The sequence below is a fragment of the Heliangelus exortis genome, chromosome 1, assembly GCF_036169615.1.
Source record: "Heliangelus exortis chromosome 1, bHelExo1.hap1, whole genome shotgun sequence".
In the NCBI taxonomy this organism is placed as follows: Eukaryota; Metazoa; Chordata; class Aves; order Apodiformes; family Trochilidae; genus Heliangelus; species Heliangelus exortis.
The window spans coordinates 172668355-172685639 of NC_092422.1; the positions used below are offsets into that span (position 1 = coordinate 172668355).

Sequence of the window (17285 nt, forward strand, 5' to 3'; positions counted from 1 at the left end):
GTTCCTTGTGCTGCTCTTTGAGTAACATCTTTGCTTCACACACCAGAAGTGAGTTTGGGGGATGCTGAGGACCTGTCATTTCAGTACACAAAATTTGGATCCATATTTCAGAGTGTACACAAATCTGATTTGGGCAATAGATGCCAAATAGATCACTGTCTCTATGCTTTTAAATTCTCTAGGTCCAGCCACAATTTGAATATACAGTTATGCAAAGACAGAAAAAATAAGAAAACTTCAGTCTCCCAGAAACAGTCTGTGAGCTGTCCCAAATCACTTGCTCTCAGTTTCTGTATTAATGTAGTTCCCAAACAAGATAGTGTGCAGTCTGTATTGAGACTCCAGACATCTCCAGAAAATGAAGTTTGAAGGGAAAAGACCAAGTAGGCACATTTTGGTAAATCTTTTCATGTGAAATGTACTTACTTCTCTGCCTTGCTGCACTGGCAAAATAGGCCATGATGCTGATGGTAGTAGAGATAAGCATATTTTTATTGGCCTCTTTAAAAAAAAAAAAAAAAATGGTAAGCTCAAGCATAAAACTCCTGTTTGAAAGAAAATCCCCAGTAAAACCAAAAGGTCCTTGATGTAAAGTTTGCTCCCACCATCAAGGTTATCAAGAGCAAACCACGTGCAACTCCTCGTAACACAGAAAGTTCCTGGAGCCATCAAGTTTAGGATTTCAGGGGCCTAAAGGAACAAAATCTCTCTTTATTATTGGATTTCAATACACTGAGCACCAAAACTAAGTTAGTTCCTCTGACATTATGAGTCTTACAGCACGAATAAGTTTATTTTATCCTCATGCTTGCTCACCATTTCTGGTCATTTAAATAATCACATAATTACTTGTCACCCATAGTGCATTGGTATTGTTCCACAGGTACCAGCCTCTTAAACCAGTGAGTGCCAGGTTCAGTTGAAGCTGCAGCTGCTCTCTGACAAGCAGGAGGAGCTGATGCTCCTTGCATTTGCACCAGCCTCTGGAGGAGAAAGAGCATCAAGAAAGGGAGGGAAGAATATTTGTGTTTTACCCTCTAAAATTTGGCACTGTTCAGCACAGAAAAAAGGAGCAAATTATGTGAGAGAAATGGGTGATGAGAGCCAGCTATAAATTACTCCATTGGAAGAGGCAAATACCTTGAAATAATATCCTTTCTTTTCCAGTGGGAGAGGACAGTCTCTGCCAGAGCCCAGGCCAGTATTCCCCTGCCTGCTTTTCAGGATGACATTTACTTTTGAGCAGAGATCTTCCTTCAGGTATAACAGATTAATCTTGTGACCTTTTGGGATCAAGAAGGTACCTTCTTTTGTTTTCCATGATCCTTAACCTCCGTTGTCTCAGGCTTTTCTTTCTCTTGCCCAAAGGATGCTCTACCCCCTGTGAAAAAACAAGTCAAATTTAAGTTGACCATGCTTACTTTACATTGAAGTAAACCTAAATTGCTTTGTGTCAGTTTGTTTTTATAACAAGCTGGCTGTGTATATTAGCTGTCCTGCTGTAGAAACTGTTTTCCAGTGGAAATGATGGAATGGTATTTCTCGATGACTTTGGGTATGCACTTAACTTTCCTAATGATTCTTTAGCAATGTCGGATTTTATTACTGATGAAATTCCTCCCCCATAATGATGACAGAAGATGCCCATGCAACAGATCAACTAATTGATCAAAAGATGTTATATTAAGAATTTTTAATGATAATGTCTTACACTTTAAAAAGAAACGTTTTCCTTAACTCATCCTGCTCCTGGGAGCGTATGTAAAAATACTTCCAAATGCTTCATATTAAACTTAAATAATTTATAATCATTTGGTACTGAGGGCAAGTCCATTACAAGTAAATACAATGTACAAACATGTTCATGTAAAATGCTTTAAAAAGCAACCCAGAACTCCCGTTAACCACTGTTCACAAAATGAATGTTCTCACAGGGTTTGTAGTAGGGAGAGCTCTCAGCCAGTGCTGGGCTTTGCCTTCCCTTCCATTCAAAGCCCTTCCAGCTCAGTGGGAGGAAGCCTGGGAGGTCTGCAGAGATGCTCAAGAGTATTGTCACATCCTGGCTTGCAGGATTTGGGCAACCAGACCCTGCAACCTCAGATTTGTACTCATAAGTTAGGTGAACATGTTAGGTGTTAGCAGGGTTGTGAGGTGACCCTGCTCTGGGATGGAGGCAGCATGATTAGGAGACCCATGACAGCTCTGAAGATGAAATCCAGATGGAAAGTGAGGCTGGGAGAGGTGCCTCTCCCTGGAGAGGTGGGAGGATGGGGGTCAGCACAAGTGGTTTTGTTCATTTGGCTCTGCTGGTGGTGGGGCTCTTTGCAGAAAGCAGCAATTGCCATCACTGCCATCTGCACTGTGCAGACAGAGGGTCCTGGGACATCCCCAGGGAACATCAGGAGGTGACTCAGGGCATGTAAATGTGACATGCTTCAAGTCCAAAAACCTAGAAGAGAAAGCAAATTTCTAATCCAAGGACTAAGTGCTTAAAATACAAAAACCCTTTGGAGGAGCCATTACTTTTTGGATTGGTTCCTCTTTTGCAAACACAGCAGCCATCTAAGGAATGTTTATGTTTAGAATCCAGAAAATTAACAAATATATCACTTGAATCAAGGCACTCTAGAAAAAAAAAGCACTGTTTATTGCCTCCTTTCACCCAGAGGGAAGTTTCCAACATCAGTGTATCTACTACTCAATCTCTCATGCAGCTTTCTGGATATTCTAGTACCAAAAAAATATACATTTTTTTTAGTAAGTGAAAATTAACATCTAAAATCCCACCTAGAAATCAAAGAGAAAAAGTCCAGGGCCTAACTGTTGATGCAAGGACTGCTAGGGTTTTCAAGGAAGTAATATTATGAGGATAACTGGCTATCCAAAACATTTGCAATCTACCCTGCTATATGCTGATATTCTGCTGTAAAACAGGACAGTAAGAATAAGAGTAATTAAATTCCCAGAAAACTACATGGCATTTTGGGATGCCAAAACACTGAAGTGCATGAATTAAATTAATGTATTAGCCACAATCTTAGCACCAAGTAAACATGCTTTGGTACAGGGATCTTCTTTGGGGGAAAAATAGTTTGGAAAGTAACTGAGAGGATATATCTCAATAAGATTTGAAAAAAAGTACTCATTATTTCTCATTATTTGGGGCATTTCCCCCTCTAAGACAGTGTTGTCTCTCAAACTCATAAGCATATGAATCTCTTTGACTATACTATTGTTCAATCTGCCTGTTCATAACTCAGCCTCTTATTCCATTATAATGCTTGAATGATTCACATGCAGTGTTTCCAATCCACTTTTCCTATCTTGTGAAACTTTTTAACGAAATGTTAGCATTTGCAGGCACCAGATGTTTTGACATAAGGAGAAGCAATATGTAAATTTTAATCCATGCTAGGAACAATAGCCTGGAGGCACCTTTTTCTTATTACATGAATCATATACTTAACCACAATGTGGTGGATTATATCAAAATCATCACCACCCTGAATATAGAAAACTTGTCTTGTGGTTGCCAATTAATGAAACTGATATATATTTAACTTGATGAGTACCAGTGATTTAACCAATAAGCCTTAGCATACTTCACTGCTGCAGCCTCCTTTATAATTAGACTTTTGGTCTGATTATTATCACAACTTCATAGGTTTTTCCCTAATCTCCCATTGGTTGTCAGTAGAAATGATGGTGACACTAAATCTGTTTGTCTGTCAATTGCAAATATCACTATTTTAATCAAACAGTGTATCACAGTGCTTTTCTAATCTCTGAAATAACATTTGATTTTATTTTCTGATACTGTTTATTTAATCGTCAAGTGTCTGAGCCCGCAACAGGCGGAGCATTGCCTTTCTTCAAAGTGAACTGAGGGCTCTCAGTCCCTCACAAAGGAGCCAAGTACCTTTTATGAACAAATCCTAAGTGCATAATAAATATGTAAAAAAGCAAAGCTTCTTTTCATGGCTAATCACTGAACTTTAAATAATATTTATAATAATATTCTGGTTTAATACTGAGGGGGGGGTTTCTTACTTATTTGATGAAATAAAGAGCCCAGAGTACATCTTTATTACAAATAGAATGTTTATCTGATGCACACAAACAATGAACACTATTTTACATAAAACAATGAACTATTACAAAACTGTAGCTGAAATATATACCACTACCCAAGAAGTTTTGAGTAATTTCATGCACAGAAAGCACCAAATATCTTTTAAAGAAAACAGCACTTTTGGTATGAGAAATTAAAAATGCAATCTGAATCTTACTTAAGTCATTAAGTAAGAGTATCTTCTAGTTTCAAATGCTATCTAATTATCAGCTTTAAAAAAATATTTTACATCTTAAAATACAATGGTCTATTTATTGTAGATTGTCTGGGGAACATCTAGTACATTAAAAGGTTTTTGTAGATCTTCTTAGTGATTTAACTGATAGCATCATGCCTGCTAGCAATTTTGCAACATTCTGAAAACACTTTCCATAAATCAAAGCCTTAGCAGCAGGAATAAGCAGATGGCAGGAGACCATATTAAAGAATGTATCAATTATTTTTATTAATGGAAGGCTGCTGGATCATGATGTATCGTAATGGACTAAATGTTCAGCAGTTGTGAAGTGTTTTGTCTGCCAGGTATCGCAGGTGTTCTTAGTGGATGTTATTACACTGTTTTGTGATGGCATTCTTTGGGGGACCAAATAGTAAAGTTTCACAAGGGATATATAAAGAGATGTTTTAATTTTAGTCCTTTAGTTGTATTCGTGTAATAAACAAAAATAATAGCATGTATAAAATGTAATTTAAAATCATTGCATGTACAGTGTTTAACAAAGTATATTCTGTCTGCATACATTGACTTAGAAAACAAGATACGATGTAGCTAACAATGAAAAATAGCAATTATTAAAAAAATATTCTACAGTTTCATAATAGTAATGTAAATGTCTTTCCTTATCTAAGAGACTTAACATAATTTTAAATTACAATAATTTTACATCCCCCATTCATATATACAGCCCTATTAAAGTCAAAAGGTATTATAGTAGCAATGTTCTTATTAAGATTAAATGACTGAATTATATTTAGTTATTTTACTCTATAAAGAAACTGTGTTCCTGTTTGTTAAAACTGCACTTACTGTAGCTTTTTCACACTATTCACTCTATGCACAGCAACATAATTTAGGTTTCTGTTCTTAAGTAAAGTATCTGTATCCATTTCATGAATTAAACAAGCTGTTAATATTTCAACTCCCCTCCCTTTTGTGTAATTATCATTGCCATTTTGTGTACTCTGTAGGAAAATGTCCACCAGCTTTCAACTGCTGCTGCTGAAAACAAGCAAGAACTCTTCATTTAATATATCTTGAGAAAAATAGCCAGCTCCCCTCATCCCTTGCCCCACTTGAGGTCACACTCTGTAAGTCTCTAAATTCTTTTCTAGATCCAGAGCCACAGACATTATGCACTTCTTTCATGAGACTTCATTAAACAGATCTCAGTAGGAAACAGCTAAAACATGTCTTTCCCTTGCACCTCCCTAGTCCAAAAAAACTCACGTGGACAGCAAGGAAATTCTGCCTGAGGAAGGACATCAGGGTTTGTCCCTGTAGTCATGAAATCCCTTTCCTCTGCACAAGCCAATAGGACCATGCTCTGCTCAGCTCTAACAGCACCCTTGCTTTCACAGCAGCCTCCCCAAACTTGGGGTGGCAGAGGGTGTGCTTACAACAGAAACTGAGGGATATGGCTACCAGCACATGCATCTCCTAATGCCTTCAGTACCATCCAATCCATCCCTAGAATGTCCTGGGTTACAGTTTCTAGCATCCTGTCCCACCACTTTATTTCACAGGTGATGCTGCAATACATGTTACAGTTATTAGCTAAATTAGTAATTATGATGACATGCTATTAGAAAAAAACATAATGGTTATAAAAAAACTTTGCCATCATTCACACCTACAGGTATGGATACACTTAGTGTTTTGGGTAATGAGGATTTTGTGTGAATGAAGAAAGCCTTATGAATATATTTAATGGTAGATACAATATGGTATGTTGCAAAAGCTTCTGTTGAGCTTCCCATGCAGGAAGGGAAAAAAGTAATCTGGTGCTCCAGCAATTGTCAGAAGAATGAAAATCAACTTTAAAAAACCTAATGGATGCACTGTATTGTTGGGGTTTTTTTTAGAACAGTACTTATAAAAGTGATGAAATTCAGGATGTTATTTAAAGTCAATATAGTTCAGAAATATGGTCTAACTTCCATGTAAAAGTTCAATGGGAAAATCATGTAATCCATTCATATTTTATTTCTTTTTCTCCATTATGAGCAATCCACACTGGTGTATTTTAATGTAATGTAGTTGAAACTGCAGTAAAAGAACAAATGGCATTTGATATCAACCCAATATTCCCTCCTTTCATCAGATGAAATGGACAAAAAGTATCCCACACCAGACACAATGTGGGCATAAATGTTATTTTTAATTCATCATGGTTTATATTCAAATGTCAACATTATCTAGACTTTGGCAAATCTATGACACAGTAGTTCTTCTTTCAATGATCTTAATCTATAGAAGCAATCCATTTAAAACACTAATCAGTTCTATGTTCAGTTGCCTTTGGTTAATCCTCACTTGTCTTTCCATTCCTTTCTTCCATGTTAAGCAAAAAACCAAAAAGTGACCAGTGACAGTGCAGTGGAAGCATATGTTACCTTTTTCTGAGGGGCTGGTCTGTCTGGAACCCCACAAGAACACAACAGGAAGATAAGGTTTGCTCTGTTCAGCTTACAGCTGTTTTGTGCTCCTTACATTCAAGTAGTTTGCACAGGCTCACAGAAACCATTTAGTTTCCTAAAAACATAAATATTCTTATGAAATTCCATACTCCATCACCTTTCATAGCCATCCAGATTCCAATTAAGAAATTATCACGACACTGCCTGGGCTGGTCAGGAGTGGTCTACAGCCCTGAAGGAGCACAACCCTCACAAGGACTGTAAGCTGGACCCTGGTACCAATAATGGAGGAGGCAACAGGAAGAAGCAATTGCTCTGTTCTTGGATAATATGTTTAAATACATGTCAAAGGCAAACAATCTGGTTTAATCTCTTCTTACTATTTCCACCTGTGACACTTCTGAGACATGAGGCAGGCACAGTGACAAAAAAATTAGGACACACTTTTGAAATATATTTTGAATCATTAGGGAACTCTCTAATGTGATGCTTTGGCTCTGGTTGAGGAAGGGTTATGAAGAACCTGTGCCAACTTATTTTCCCATGTATTAATATTACAATTACAATGATTGCACTTAATGTCCTCCAGGAACATGCATCACTCTCCAGAATTTCACTCAGTATAGAAATGGTATGTCTTCTACCTGCCCTCTAACTGCCAAGCTTTTACTGAGTCATCAAAACACGTTCTAAACCCCCCTTCCTAGAAGGATGGTGATGAGAAGCAGCACATCACATCAAGACTTCTGAATATACCCTTCCTTTTCAGCTTTTCTGTAGTGAATCCAATGCCAAATTTGTAATTAAATTCTTTTTTGTTTAAGTGCATGCAATGGCAATCGTGTCATTTTCCTCTTGTTTCCAAGTGGATCAAAGGCACACGTACGGATAAAGTCAAATCCCTTTGGAAAAACCTTGCTGTGCTGCCAAAGGACACTGGAAGCATTGTTGAGAACCACAGTACCATAGCTCTGAGTTCTGATCTCTTATACACAAAAGAGGACACTGTTTTAATATCCCTGGATTAAGAAGCTGAAATAGCACTGTTATCAATATTGCTTGTTTTAAACTGTGCTAATTGTAACGCAGAGTATCTTTGTTGAGTGCATCCATAAAATCTTTCTGCTGAAATGTCATATCTTATTGTCTGAGTTCGTTTGAGTCTCTGTCTTTGTGTTAGTTTCCATTTTTCTTCTGTGTCATTAAAATATACATTAAAAGTCTGTTCTTCTACAAAATAAATTTTTTTTTAAAATGGAATTCCATGAAAAGCTTAATGTATTTTCTCCTTTTAAAGAGAAATTTATGCAGTTTAAACTTCATGCTCACTTCACTTGTGAGGAAGCATTAATATCTGTTTTTTCATATTTTAAAACCTGTAACATGCTTAGAGTTCCCAGCTTAAATAGTTCCCTGTTGCTTCACGTTTTGCAGAAATTTTAGTTATATAAAAAAGAGAAATTAAAAAATTACTAAAACTCATGTTTATATCAGAGAAAAGTGTATGCAGGTTGTGGAGAGAGTTTGAATAAAGTTCTGTAACACGGCTATTCCCTTTGTGGTAAGCCTTTTCATAGTACTGTAAAAAGTCATGGGATGATAGTAAAAAAGTTCCCAGTGAAGGAAGGTTTGTGCAAATGTCAGCTGCAAGCAGAGGATGTGGATTTGGGGCAAAGTGATATGAGTTCATGTCCATTTCATTTTCCTGTGAAGTAGGGGCTGATTTAAACCCTTGTCATGTAGTAACTTGTCTTCACAGCGACTCTCCTTATTTGTATTTAAATAAGCACGAACACCATGCTTACATTCAACTCAGTCTTTTAGCCAGTGGCTTAGAGAAGTTTGAGGCCCTTTCTGGTTTTATAAATCATCTCCATCATCTGTGCTAAAGCTGCTTCTCCTGCTGCTCTCCTTTGATGCAGCTGGGGACGTGGAGGACAAGAGTGGGTCTGTTCCAAACGGTGACACTGTGTCATCCAGTAGAATTTCCTCTAGTCGTTGCTCTTCTTTTAAAGCTGCGCTGAAGGACAAATCTGTGAAGTGTGAAAGTGGATCAGAAAAGGCTGTAGATCCATCACAAACATCAGAATTTGGTCTGTGTGCCAGAGGCATTTGTTGGGAGTAGTCTACAGAGTTCTCCTCTGGATAAGGCTGTTGCTTGATGACCTGTGCAGCTAAATCGACTGCACTGAGTGAAGACATGACTGGAAGGCCATGTGCACGTGCCTGGATCTCTAGTTCCTAATAATTCAAACAAAAACAATTAGATAATTATTTTAAAAGACAAAACAGTGTCTTCAGAACTACTGAAATAGGATACAGATCCTTTTTGCAAATTAATTATAACTTTTGTCAAGTTGTGAGGCTATGTTTTGAAACATGAAACTATTTGGACCATGGGAATTTGCCACTAGAGTATGTTCCTCTTTATTTAACCTCCTGTCTCAAGTCAACTGTGCTACAAGAACATAAGAGGTAGGACAGCATCTCTAAAACAGTTGCGTGCTGAACCCAGTAAAGGTGTCAGAAAAATATTATTGATTTTATGTCTTTCTGTCTCTCTCTTCTCTTCATAGGTGTCTATATTCAGATCTTCAATTCAAGCCATGCAGGGTCATATTCTGCTGCTGTATGTCACAAGCAGAAATAACACGGCACACTTTGCCCAAGGAAGTGTAACATAAAATTTTTACAAAGGAAAATTAAAATACTGAAGAAAATTTAGTGTCCAGTATTGATTTTTGGCTGCAGAGATATATTTTTGCTTCCTTTTTTGTCTTTCTGTGGCTCTAATACATACGTAAGGAAGCTGTTTGCACAAATACTCAAATAACTTTCTATGTATTTTTTCATGCAAGGTCTAATTATCAAAAGAATTTCTTAGAAATCTAAAAAAAAAAAAAAAAACCCTTTGCAATATACACAGCAGTAAATAGGGAAAGCAAATTCACTTTAATAAATGCCATTGGGGGAAATATTATCTAGATTAATAAAATTTGATGAGGGATAAGTACTGAGAAAGCTTTGTAGTTCATGGCAACACTCTTATACAAACCTGAATTCGGAGTAGAAGTCTCCTGTTAGCATGCTCTAATTTCTTCTGCCTGTGTTCTAATTCTCTGGCTCTCTGTTGTTCTTTTTGTAGCCACTTGATGTACTCCACTGATGCTTTTAAAATAGTTCCTTTGTTCCAGCGCATATCACTGCAGAATGTAGAGATAACCTTTTCACAATTGTGCATGTCAGCAGAATTCATAAGAACTTACAAAATCTTTTACATTAATATGAAATAATGATTTACATGACTATTATTCACTCTTAGATATTATTGCTTCTGAATGGAAATTTTAATAGAATAGTTAAGAAGCCCTTATATAGTAAAATTAATCCCAGAATGAAAATAAGTGTCAAAAGAAAGTAATAAAGTGAGTTTTTGTGGGAGAGCTAAATGCAATATCATGATTCTACCATTACAGTTTTTATATTTTTAGTGAAAATTGCTTTTATTATTAACTCTAAGATTAAAATCTATGTGCAGTATTTCTGCATTAATGAACTAGGAAATATACATTACTGAGGACTTAAGCCTAAATTTTTAAAGATCATTTTGAATATACTACTCCTTTTACCTGACTTACTAATGAGCTTGCTCTTATGCTTGTTGAGAAAAAAATGGTTTGTGCTGAATGCCACTCCTCATTGATGACAGACCAGACAAATCACACTTTGGTGACCATTATGTCTATGGAATGATTAAAATCCTGTTCAAAAATCTTGAAACAATATAAATGAAGTTAGAATCCACAGCTACAGGAAGATCCCCAACTCCAAATAAAAGCCATACAAAAAACTAATATTATATCCATCCCTCACTCAGGAAATCATCACTTAGCTTTCAGCTTACAAACAATCTTACTGACAAAAATGCACTTGTTCAAATGCATCTGTTCAAGGATTTCTATGTACCCATTTATTGGCTTTCCTTGTATTCCTTTATGTATGGTCTTGGAGGCCTTGAAACAAGAATGATATTTGTTGAAAATGTTTAATTTCTAATAAAGGTCAGTATTTTATGACACAAGATGGGCCTGCTGCACTACATATACAGACAAAAGCTTTTATTCAAACTATGCACTTTATTGCAAAATGGCTTAGACTGAGAAGAAAACTGGAAGAAGTTCTGGTCCTACATAACATCCTTGAGAAGGAAAAAGCTATTTAAACCAGTAAGAATCAGACTTTGTGAGTGGAAAGTAACCACCTTATTGCATTTTTTGATACCTATTTCAAATACCTGTAGTCTGGAATTTATAGAGTCAAAAAAAAAAAAAAAAAATACAGTCTATAGTCCAGTCAGTCACCACTTTCCTTTATTCCTTCATTTCTTTGGTTAATGAGACTTGCTCCTAATCATATGCTGACCTTTGGGAGTAAAACTGAGATCTGGAGTGGACTTACTGCAGAAGTGTCTATGCTTTACACTCAGCCTCTCAGAGTAAGTACTTAAGGAATCTGATATCCTTACCCCAAGGCTAAGGACCCTTAGAGACATCCGCCAAGGCCGTTGTCTTTCTACTGAATGGGAAGGACAAAACACAGGCAGATCCAGGTTTTAGGGACCCAGTCTGCCTGGCCTTCTCTGATGCACTGAACTAGGGATAAAAGGTTTTGGAGCAGATGGCTTTAAAGATGCTCAGAGAATACACAAATTCTGATAAACATCGTGGTTGCTAACCATATCCTAGAATTTAAATCGTTTGCTAGTATCAACTTTTTGATCAGGGAGGGTGTGAATTCACATCTCGGTCCCCTCTGGGCAGCACTGAAACAGTGGGGCTCCAGAACACTGGAACCTCCCCTTGTCTCAGTGATGTAGGTCTGGAATGCACAGATTTTGGGATTAGAAGGTGAGGAGGTCAGAGAGAAAATAATTATTGGCTCAGACCCTACTGTCTGCAAAGCCAGAACATCAGGGACAGCTCCCCAAGGCAGATATTTATTCTCACTTAGAAATTCCCTGGTTGAAAAACCTAACACAGAGGTGGGAGCCAAGAGCAGAACCTGTCTCCCCCATGACAGCTGAATCATTTCTCAGCATTCTCTCTGCCTCGTCTTTCATCTCCCTGTACTTGCCCAGGTGGGAGGACAGGGAATTTTCCTGCCAGCATCACATGGACTCCCTCCTGGGGGAGGACTTTCTCCTTGCATTTGAGACACTTATGATCAGACTGTTAAGGTTAAGGAAGATTTAAGTACACATGATGCTTATTTTCTGGACAAATCTTTGACTGCCATCATCACCTTATAGAGCTGTTTTCTTCAGACCCTTTGGGAAGTTAAGTAAAATACTGAGAGGTCCCTGTTTACACCTGAATTACAGGGGAGTTGAAAAGGTTTGCACACCAAAGCACTCCTGAACAAACAGGAACAGCTCCAGTTAGTAGGACAGCAACACTTCAGACTGGGAATCTCCACTAATATCTCAGATATAATCTGTATGTTCTATAAATAAATCAGAATTACAGGTTTTTTTTTAATTTCAGGAGATAAGAACTGATTCAAGAAATATTCATGGTAACTTTGAAAAGAAAACTTTGAAAAAAGAGCTACAGTAATAAGGCCTATAGTATAAAGTCTGAAAATACACAATCTGCCTAGGCAAGGTGGGGTCAGCTCCTCCTAGCATGTAATCAAGACAAAACTAAGCTGTTTTTTAACTTATGATCTGAACATGAAAATGTAGCACTATAAAAATAGAAATTAATCCATAGCTGGCCACAGGGAAATAATTGAGACATGTAGCTGAAAAATAAAAACATGCATGTACCACTTATTTGGCAAATATTTCATAATGATTTCACAAACAATTTCATATTGTGTTATGATTTAAAGTCAAATTCAGACAAAAACATGTCAACAGGTCACATAGTCATGACTTTTTTGAGTCTTTCTGTGATAAATTTAATTCATGCTACACATGGTTGACAACCTTTGTGATATTGCATATTTTCCATTCCTGTTGCCTTGATAATTTGAAATTTTGGGGACATGGTAGCAATATCTTTTTCTCATAGGTTGAAATAAATCTTCACTGGAGGTCTAATTCCTGGATTCAAACTTCCAGAGAGATGGATCTGGTCAGCTTCTGCATGAGATACTTTTGCATAGAATGAGAATCATAGACCATAGAATGTTAGGGGTTGGAAGTGACCTCCTGAGATGACACAGCCCAAACCCCCCTGCCAAAGCAAGATAACCTAGGGCAGGCCACCCAGGCCACTTGTGGTAATAATTAAAAATTTGAGATGCAAAACTCTCATGGAGATATAAGATGAAAATATGTGGTCATTATTATAATTTAAAAGACCCTGTTATTTTATGTGTGTGTCTCTGAGTGTGTGCCTGTGGGGGTGTGTGTGTATCCCATATATATTCTGGATCTCTACATATATATATATGCTGGTTGGTGTTTTAATTAATGAGGAATACTGAAGTTAAACCTTCACAATATCTGAAGGCAACAGAGCAAAGTACCAACTGATGACCTCAGAATTCTCTTTCACTCTGTGTCTATCTATTTATACTAGGAGCAAAAGGAAATACTGAAGGTGCCTTTGATGGTTCTTCATCTCAGACACTCTACATCCATTCTAACCCAGAGCACCTAACAGCAGTCACAGGACTACGCTATGGAGAAACAGAGGCTTTACACAGATGTCTAAGGCTGGAAGAGTAATAATAACTCCCACAGAATAAGTAAGGATCAAGGTAAATGGGGTGAATATCTTGGGGGAGGTGCCTGCATGGCAATAGTCTCAAAGGCATCTAGCTCTGCTTAGCAGTTAGGGAAGCAAATTTCTCTATTATATGAAGACTCCTGAAGACGGAAAACACATGAAGATGGATTAAATCCAAGCGCAGCAAATACATCTGAAGAATTCATAAATCCTCTGATAAGTTATTGGTTTTCTGTTATTCGTCTGAAAATACTGAATTGGGTCTAAATAAGGTTATCTGGAAAATTATAAACTTGTCAGTAGGAAATTTAGGGGTTTACTTTTTATAGATTTACATGGGTTTGTTGCTGTCTTTATAATAGAGATAAAATCTGAAATGACAAGGTCTCTAAACCTATTTGAGGACCTTTAAAAACTGAACTGCCACTCTCAGTCATTGTACTGGAAACCACTTTATGAAAACAGACAAGAGTTGCTTTCCTAACTGTTTTGAATCTAAAAAGTTATCTATAGATCAACTACTCTTTGGAGCTTGCAGGAATTCTTTTTTCTTTTTACTCTTTCACTGTCTATTAATTGCTTTCTGTTTTTTCCCCCCTTATTATTCCTTATTACTGTGTGTAGGTACAACTGCATCCCAAATGCCTCTTATGTAGGCATGTAGATGCCTACCTGCATCTCCAAATCACAAGAAACTACATGTGAAACAAGTCATTTGAGAGCAGGAAGAAGTTTTGAAGGTCTCATCATCAGCAATGACCTCTGCAAAGGAAGAATGTGTCTTTGTGTGTGCATACAGTACAATAATTTGAAATTTTTTGCCAGCTACATATTTGTTGTCTAGTTTAAGTAACGGAGATCTACCACACTTTACATGATTTGCATGGAAAAGTTACAAATGAGTGAAAACACATGTTTTATAAGTCTCTGAGCCCTACTAACTCTACCAGCTCAGTCTCTCTACAAATCTCAAATGCCCAGGCAAAAACTGACACCTAGGAAAGTTTCTCATTTAGGAGAAAAGAAACAGCCATGAGACTGATTTTCAATAAAGCTACTTAAGGTAGCTTTATTGAAGTCAAGGGAGCTTAACCAGTTTGAACACAGGTTGAACTCCTGTGGGAAGGATGAGAGCATCAGATCATCTAAGATCAAAAGTGTTTAACTTGGGAGAGGCTGACAGTCACAGTTAGTCAGCCACAGAGCAGTTACTAACAACAAATACGTTTGTGGAGTCGAAACTATGTTTGCAGACCATTTCTTTCCCTATTTCTGAGAAATCAGCTGTAAATTATGCTTGCTCATACAAATACTTTGAAGGACTTTGTACTTGTTTTGATGACCTGCACAAGTATATAGCCTGAAAGAGGCAGCAAGTTTCTATTTTTTTGTAGCATGAGTGTACACAAGCTTTTGCTTTACAAGCAATGTGGCTGTGCTGGCTGCTAAAAACAGATGTCCACCAAAACCAGAGAGAAGGTCAGGCACAGGGAGATGCAGAGAGCAGAGAGGAGAGGCTGAGAACAACCCATCACTTCTGCCAAACCCTCCATGCTTCTGTTGGAGTTTCAGCTTTGTAAAATTACTAGAATACTTAAATTAAATATTTTTTTTTCTTCTTAGTATTTCTGAATTCTAGACTGGCCACCATAAAACAACTATTGTATAGGCATTTTTAGACTCCATCACAACATGAAATCCTGTTAACCATGTAAAAGATGGATTTTGAAAGGTTAAACCCAAAGGAATGATGAATGGAAAAGTACGTACATTTAAAGGAGCAGGTTATGAGATTTTCAGCACATTCTGACTGGGTATTTTGGGCTTTTTTTTGTAATTCTATTTTTAAATCATTCTATATAATTGTTTTGAATTTCTGAATCACCTACCATTTGGATATCTAAGCACTGAAAATTAAACAAAAGACTCAAAGTTCTTTGCAACTTATCTCCATTTTCTAATGCCGATGAAATGAACTTAAAACACCCATTCATTTAAGCAATGTAATCCACACTTTTCATCATTAAATTAAAAAAAGTGAAAAGAATAGGGGTTTAAGCCAGTCAAAAGAAAGTCCCTGCGGAAGCTCTGCAGGCGCCAAACAAGTTCACTATATAACTAACAAAACAAAAGTGAAATAAAAACCCCACACACCACTTCTAAGAAATATAAATCATAAAAGGCTTCCAAATAGCATCAAAAATGTCCTTTTCTGTTACTGAGTCTGAATGTAATCTTCTTGAAGCAAGCCATCTGGGACAGGCATGCTAACCACAATAGCTCAGTTATAGTAGTATTTGCTCTTCAATGCAAAGACTGATTTGCTTCACTGTCATTAGTCCAAGCATCACTAAGGTTTCTCCTTTTACAGCTAAGTTCCCACTATGAGAAGAATCTTCTAAAATCAATATATGAGGTGAAAATTCTATGTGTGATAAAATGTTACACATAAAGTACTGTAAGAGATGATACATCTATTTCTTTCAAAGAAGAGGGCAGATTGGGAGCACAGTAAGGTGTGATGAAGGAAAAAACAAGAAGAAAAATAGAGGGTAAGGACACTGAGTTATGATTGAGAAACACAGGACCATACCAGAAAGAAATAATATTTTTGTTCTGCTCAGCTAACACACGACATGATCAAATTAATGTATTTTCATCTGCAAATGCAAGGAGAAATATATTTACATTTCTTTGGATTCATCTGACCTGTCACCAAGGTATAGCAAAGTTATGTTATAGCATAGTTATTCCAAAGCATCCTGAACCTTTTGATGCCTCTTTTTTCTTAACAGCAACCTGGAACCTCTTAGATAGGTCTATTTTGAAAAGGAGTACTTATTATCAGCCTTTTGAAGACAGCAGTTCTCATAATGTGAGATATTTAAGTTTACCCTGTGCTTTTGTAAACATAAGATACTTTGGGGCTGTTGCTCTGTTGAAATGAGTCGTGGGTTTGCAATTAAACCAAGAAAATGCAATGTCTTTGGCATCGTTACCTGAAACTATTTCATCAGGCAACAACACAAAAATCTGTGGGTAAAATCCTCCATCCACTTGTTGCCCGAAGTCAAGACACAAACCAACAGAGTGCCAGTTTATGCGGTGCTTTATTCGGGGCCCCGGGAAACCTGAGGACTAGTGTCCCAAATCAGGATTCCAACGATCCCCGTTTTCGGTTCAGCTTTTATACCCTTTTTACAATGAAGCCTTCGTGCAGAATTTCAGTTGCAAAACAGTTACATGCAGATAACAATAGAGAGACATCTACAAACCGCAAATCTCGTACTTTTTCAATTTTAGATATTGTTTTGACTGTCTCCCACCATCAACCCCCCTCTACATGCGTAATAACCCTTATCTTCAATGTCAGTTTACTTTTCTTCATGTTCATGCCCAACTAATCCCCTTTGATAAGCTGTTCCCCTCTTCCCAGCGCATTCCTTGTTGATAAACTGTTCCCCTCTTCTCAGCACATTAACACTTTCCTTGTCGGTTTCCTGCTTTTCTGTCCTGCTTGACCAGTCCAAACCTTAGCATAACTACTTCTAAATTTTCACCTCCCCCGCCACCTGCAACACACTTACTGGACAAAACTACAGGACCAGATAGCTCATTTTAAGAACAGCTTAAGTCATTGTTCTAGGTATTAATATTTTGAGTAAATTAATAAATTAAACCTTAATCCAGACTAAAACATGTAACTGAAACATGTCCACAGACAATCAAAAATTGCAACTGGAATTCATACCTACTGCCCATTTCTAATTGCAGTGTAA

At 37.2% G+C, this 17285-nt stretch overlaps 1 protein-coding gene across 3 annotated transcripts in view; it reads right to left on the bottom strand.

Annotated features, from left to right (window-relative positions):
* Positions 1 to 4083: 4083 nt before the first annotated feature.
* TFEC (transcription factor EC) overlaps positions 4084 to 17285 on the bottom strand; it is a 65607-nt gene continuing 52405 nt past the window's right edge. For all 3 annotated transcript variants that reach the window (XM_071733684.1, XM_071733683.1, XM_071733685.1), the window contains 2 exons: positions 9825 to 9972; positions 4084 to 9010 (listed from right to left, as the gene is read on the bottom strand). In XM_071733684.1, coding sequence (XP_071589785.1) covers positions 8630 to 9010; positions 9825 to 9972 — 529 coding nt within the window. In that variant the 3' untranslated portion in view covers positions 4084 to 8629. The remainder of the gene's footprint in view (positions 9011 to 9824; positions 9973 to 17285) is intronic.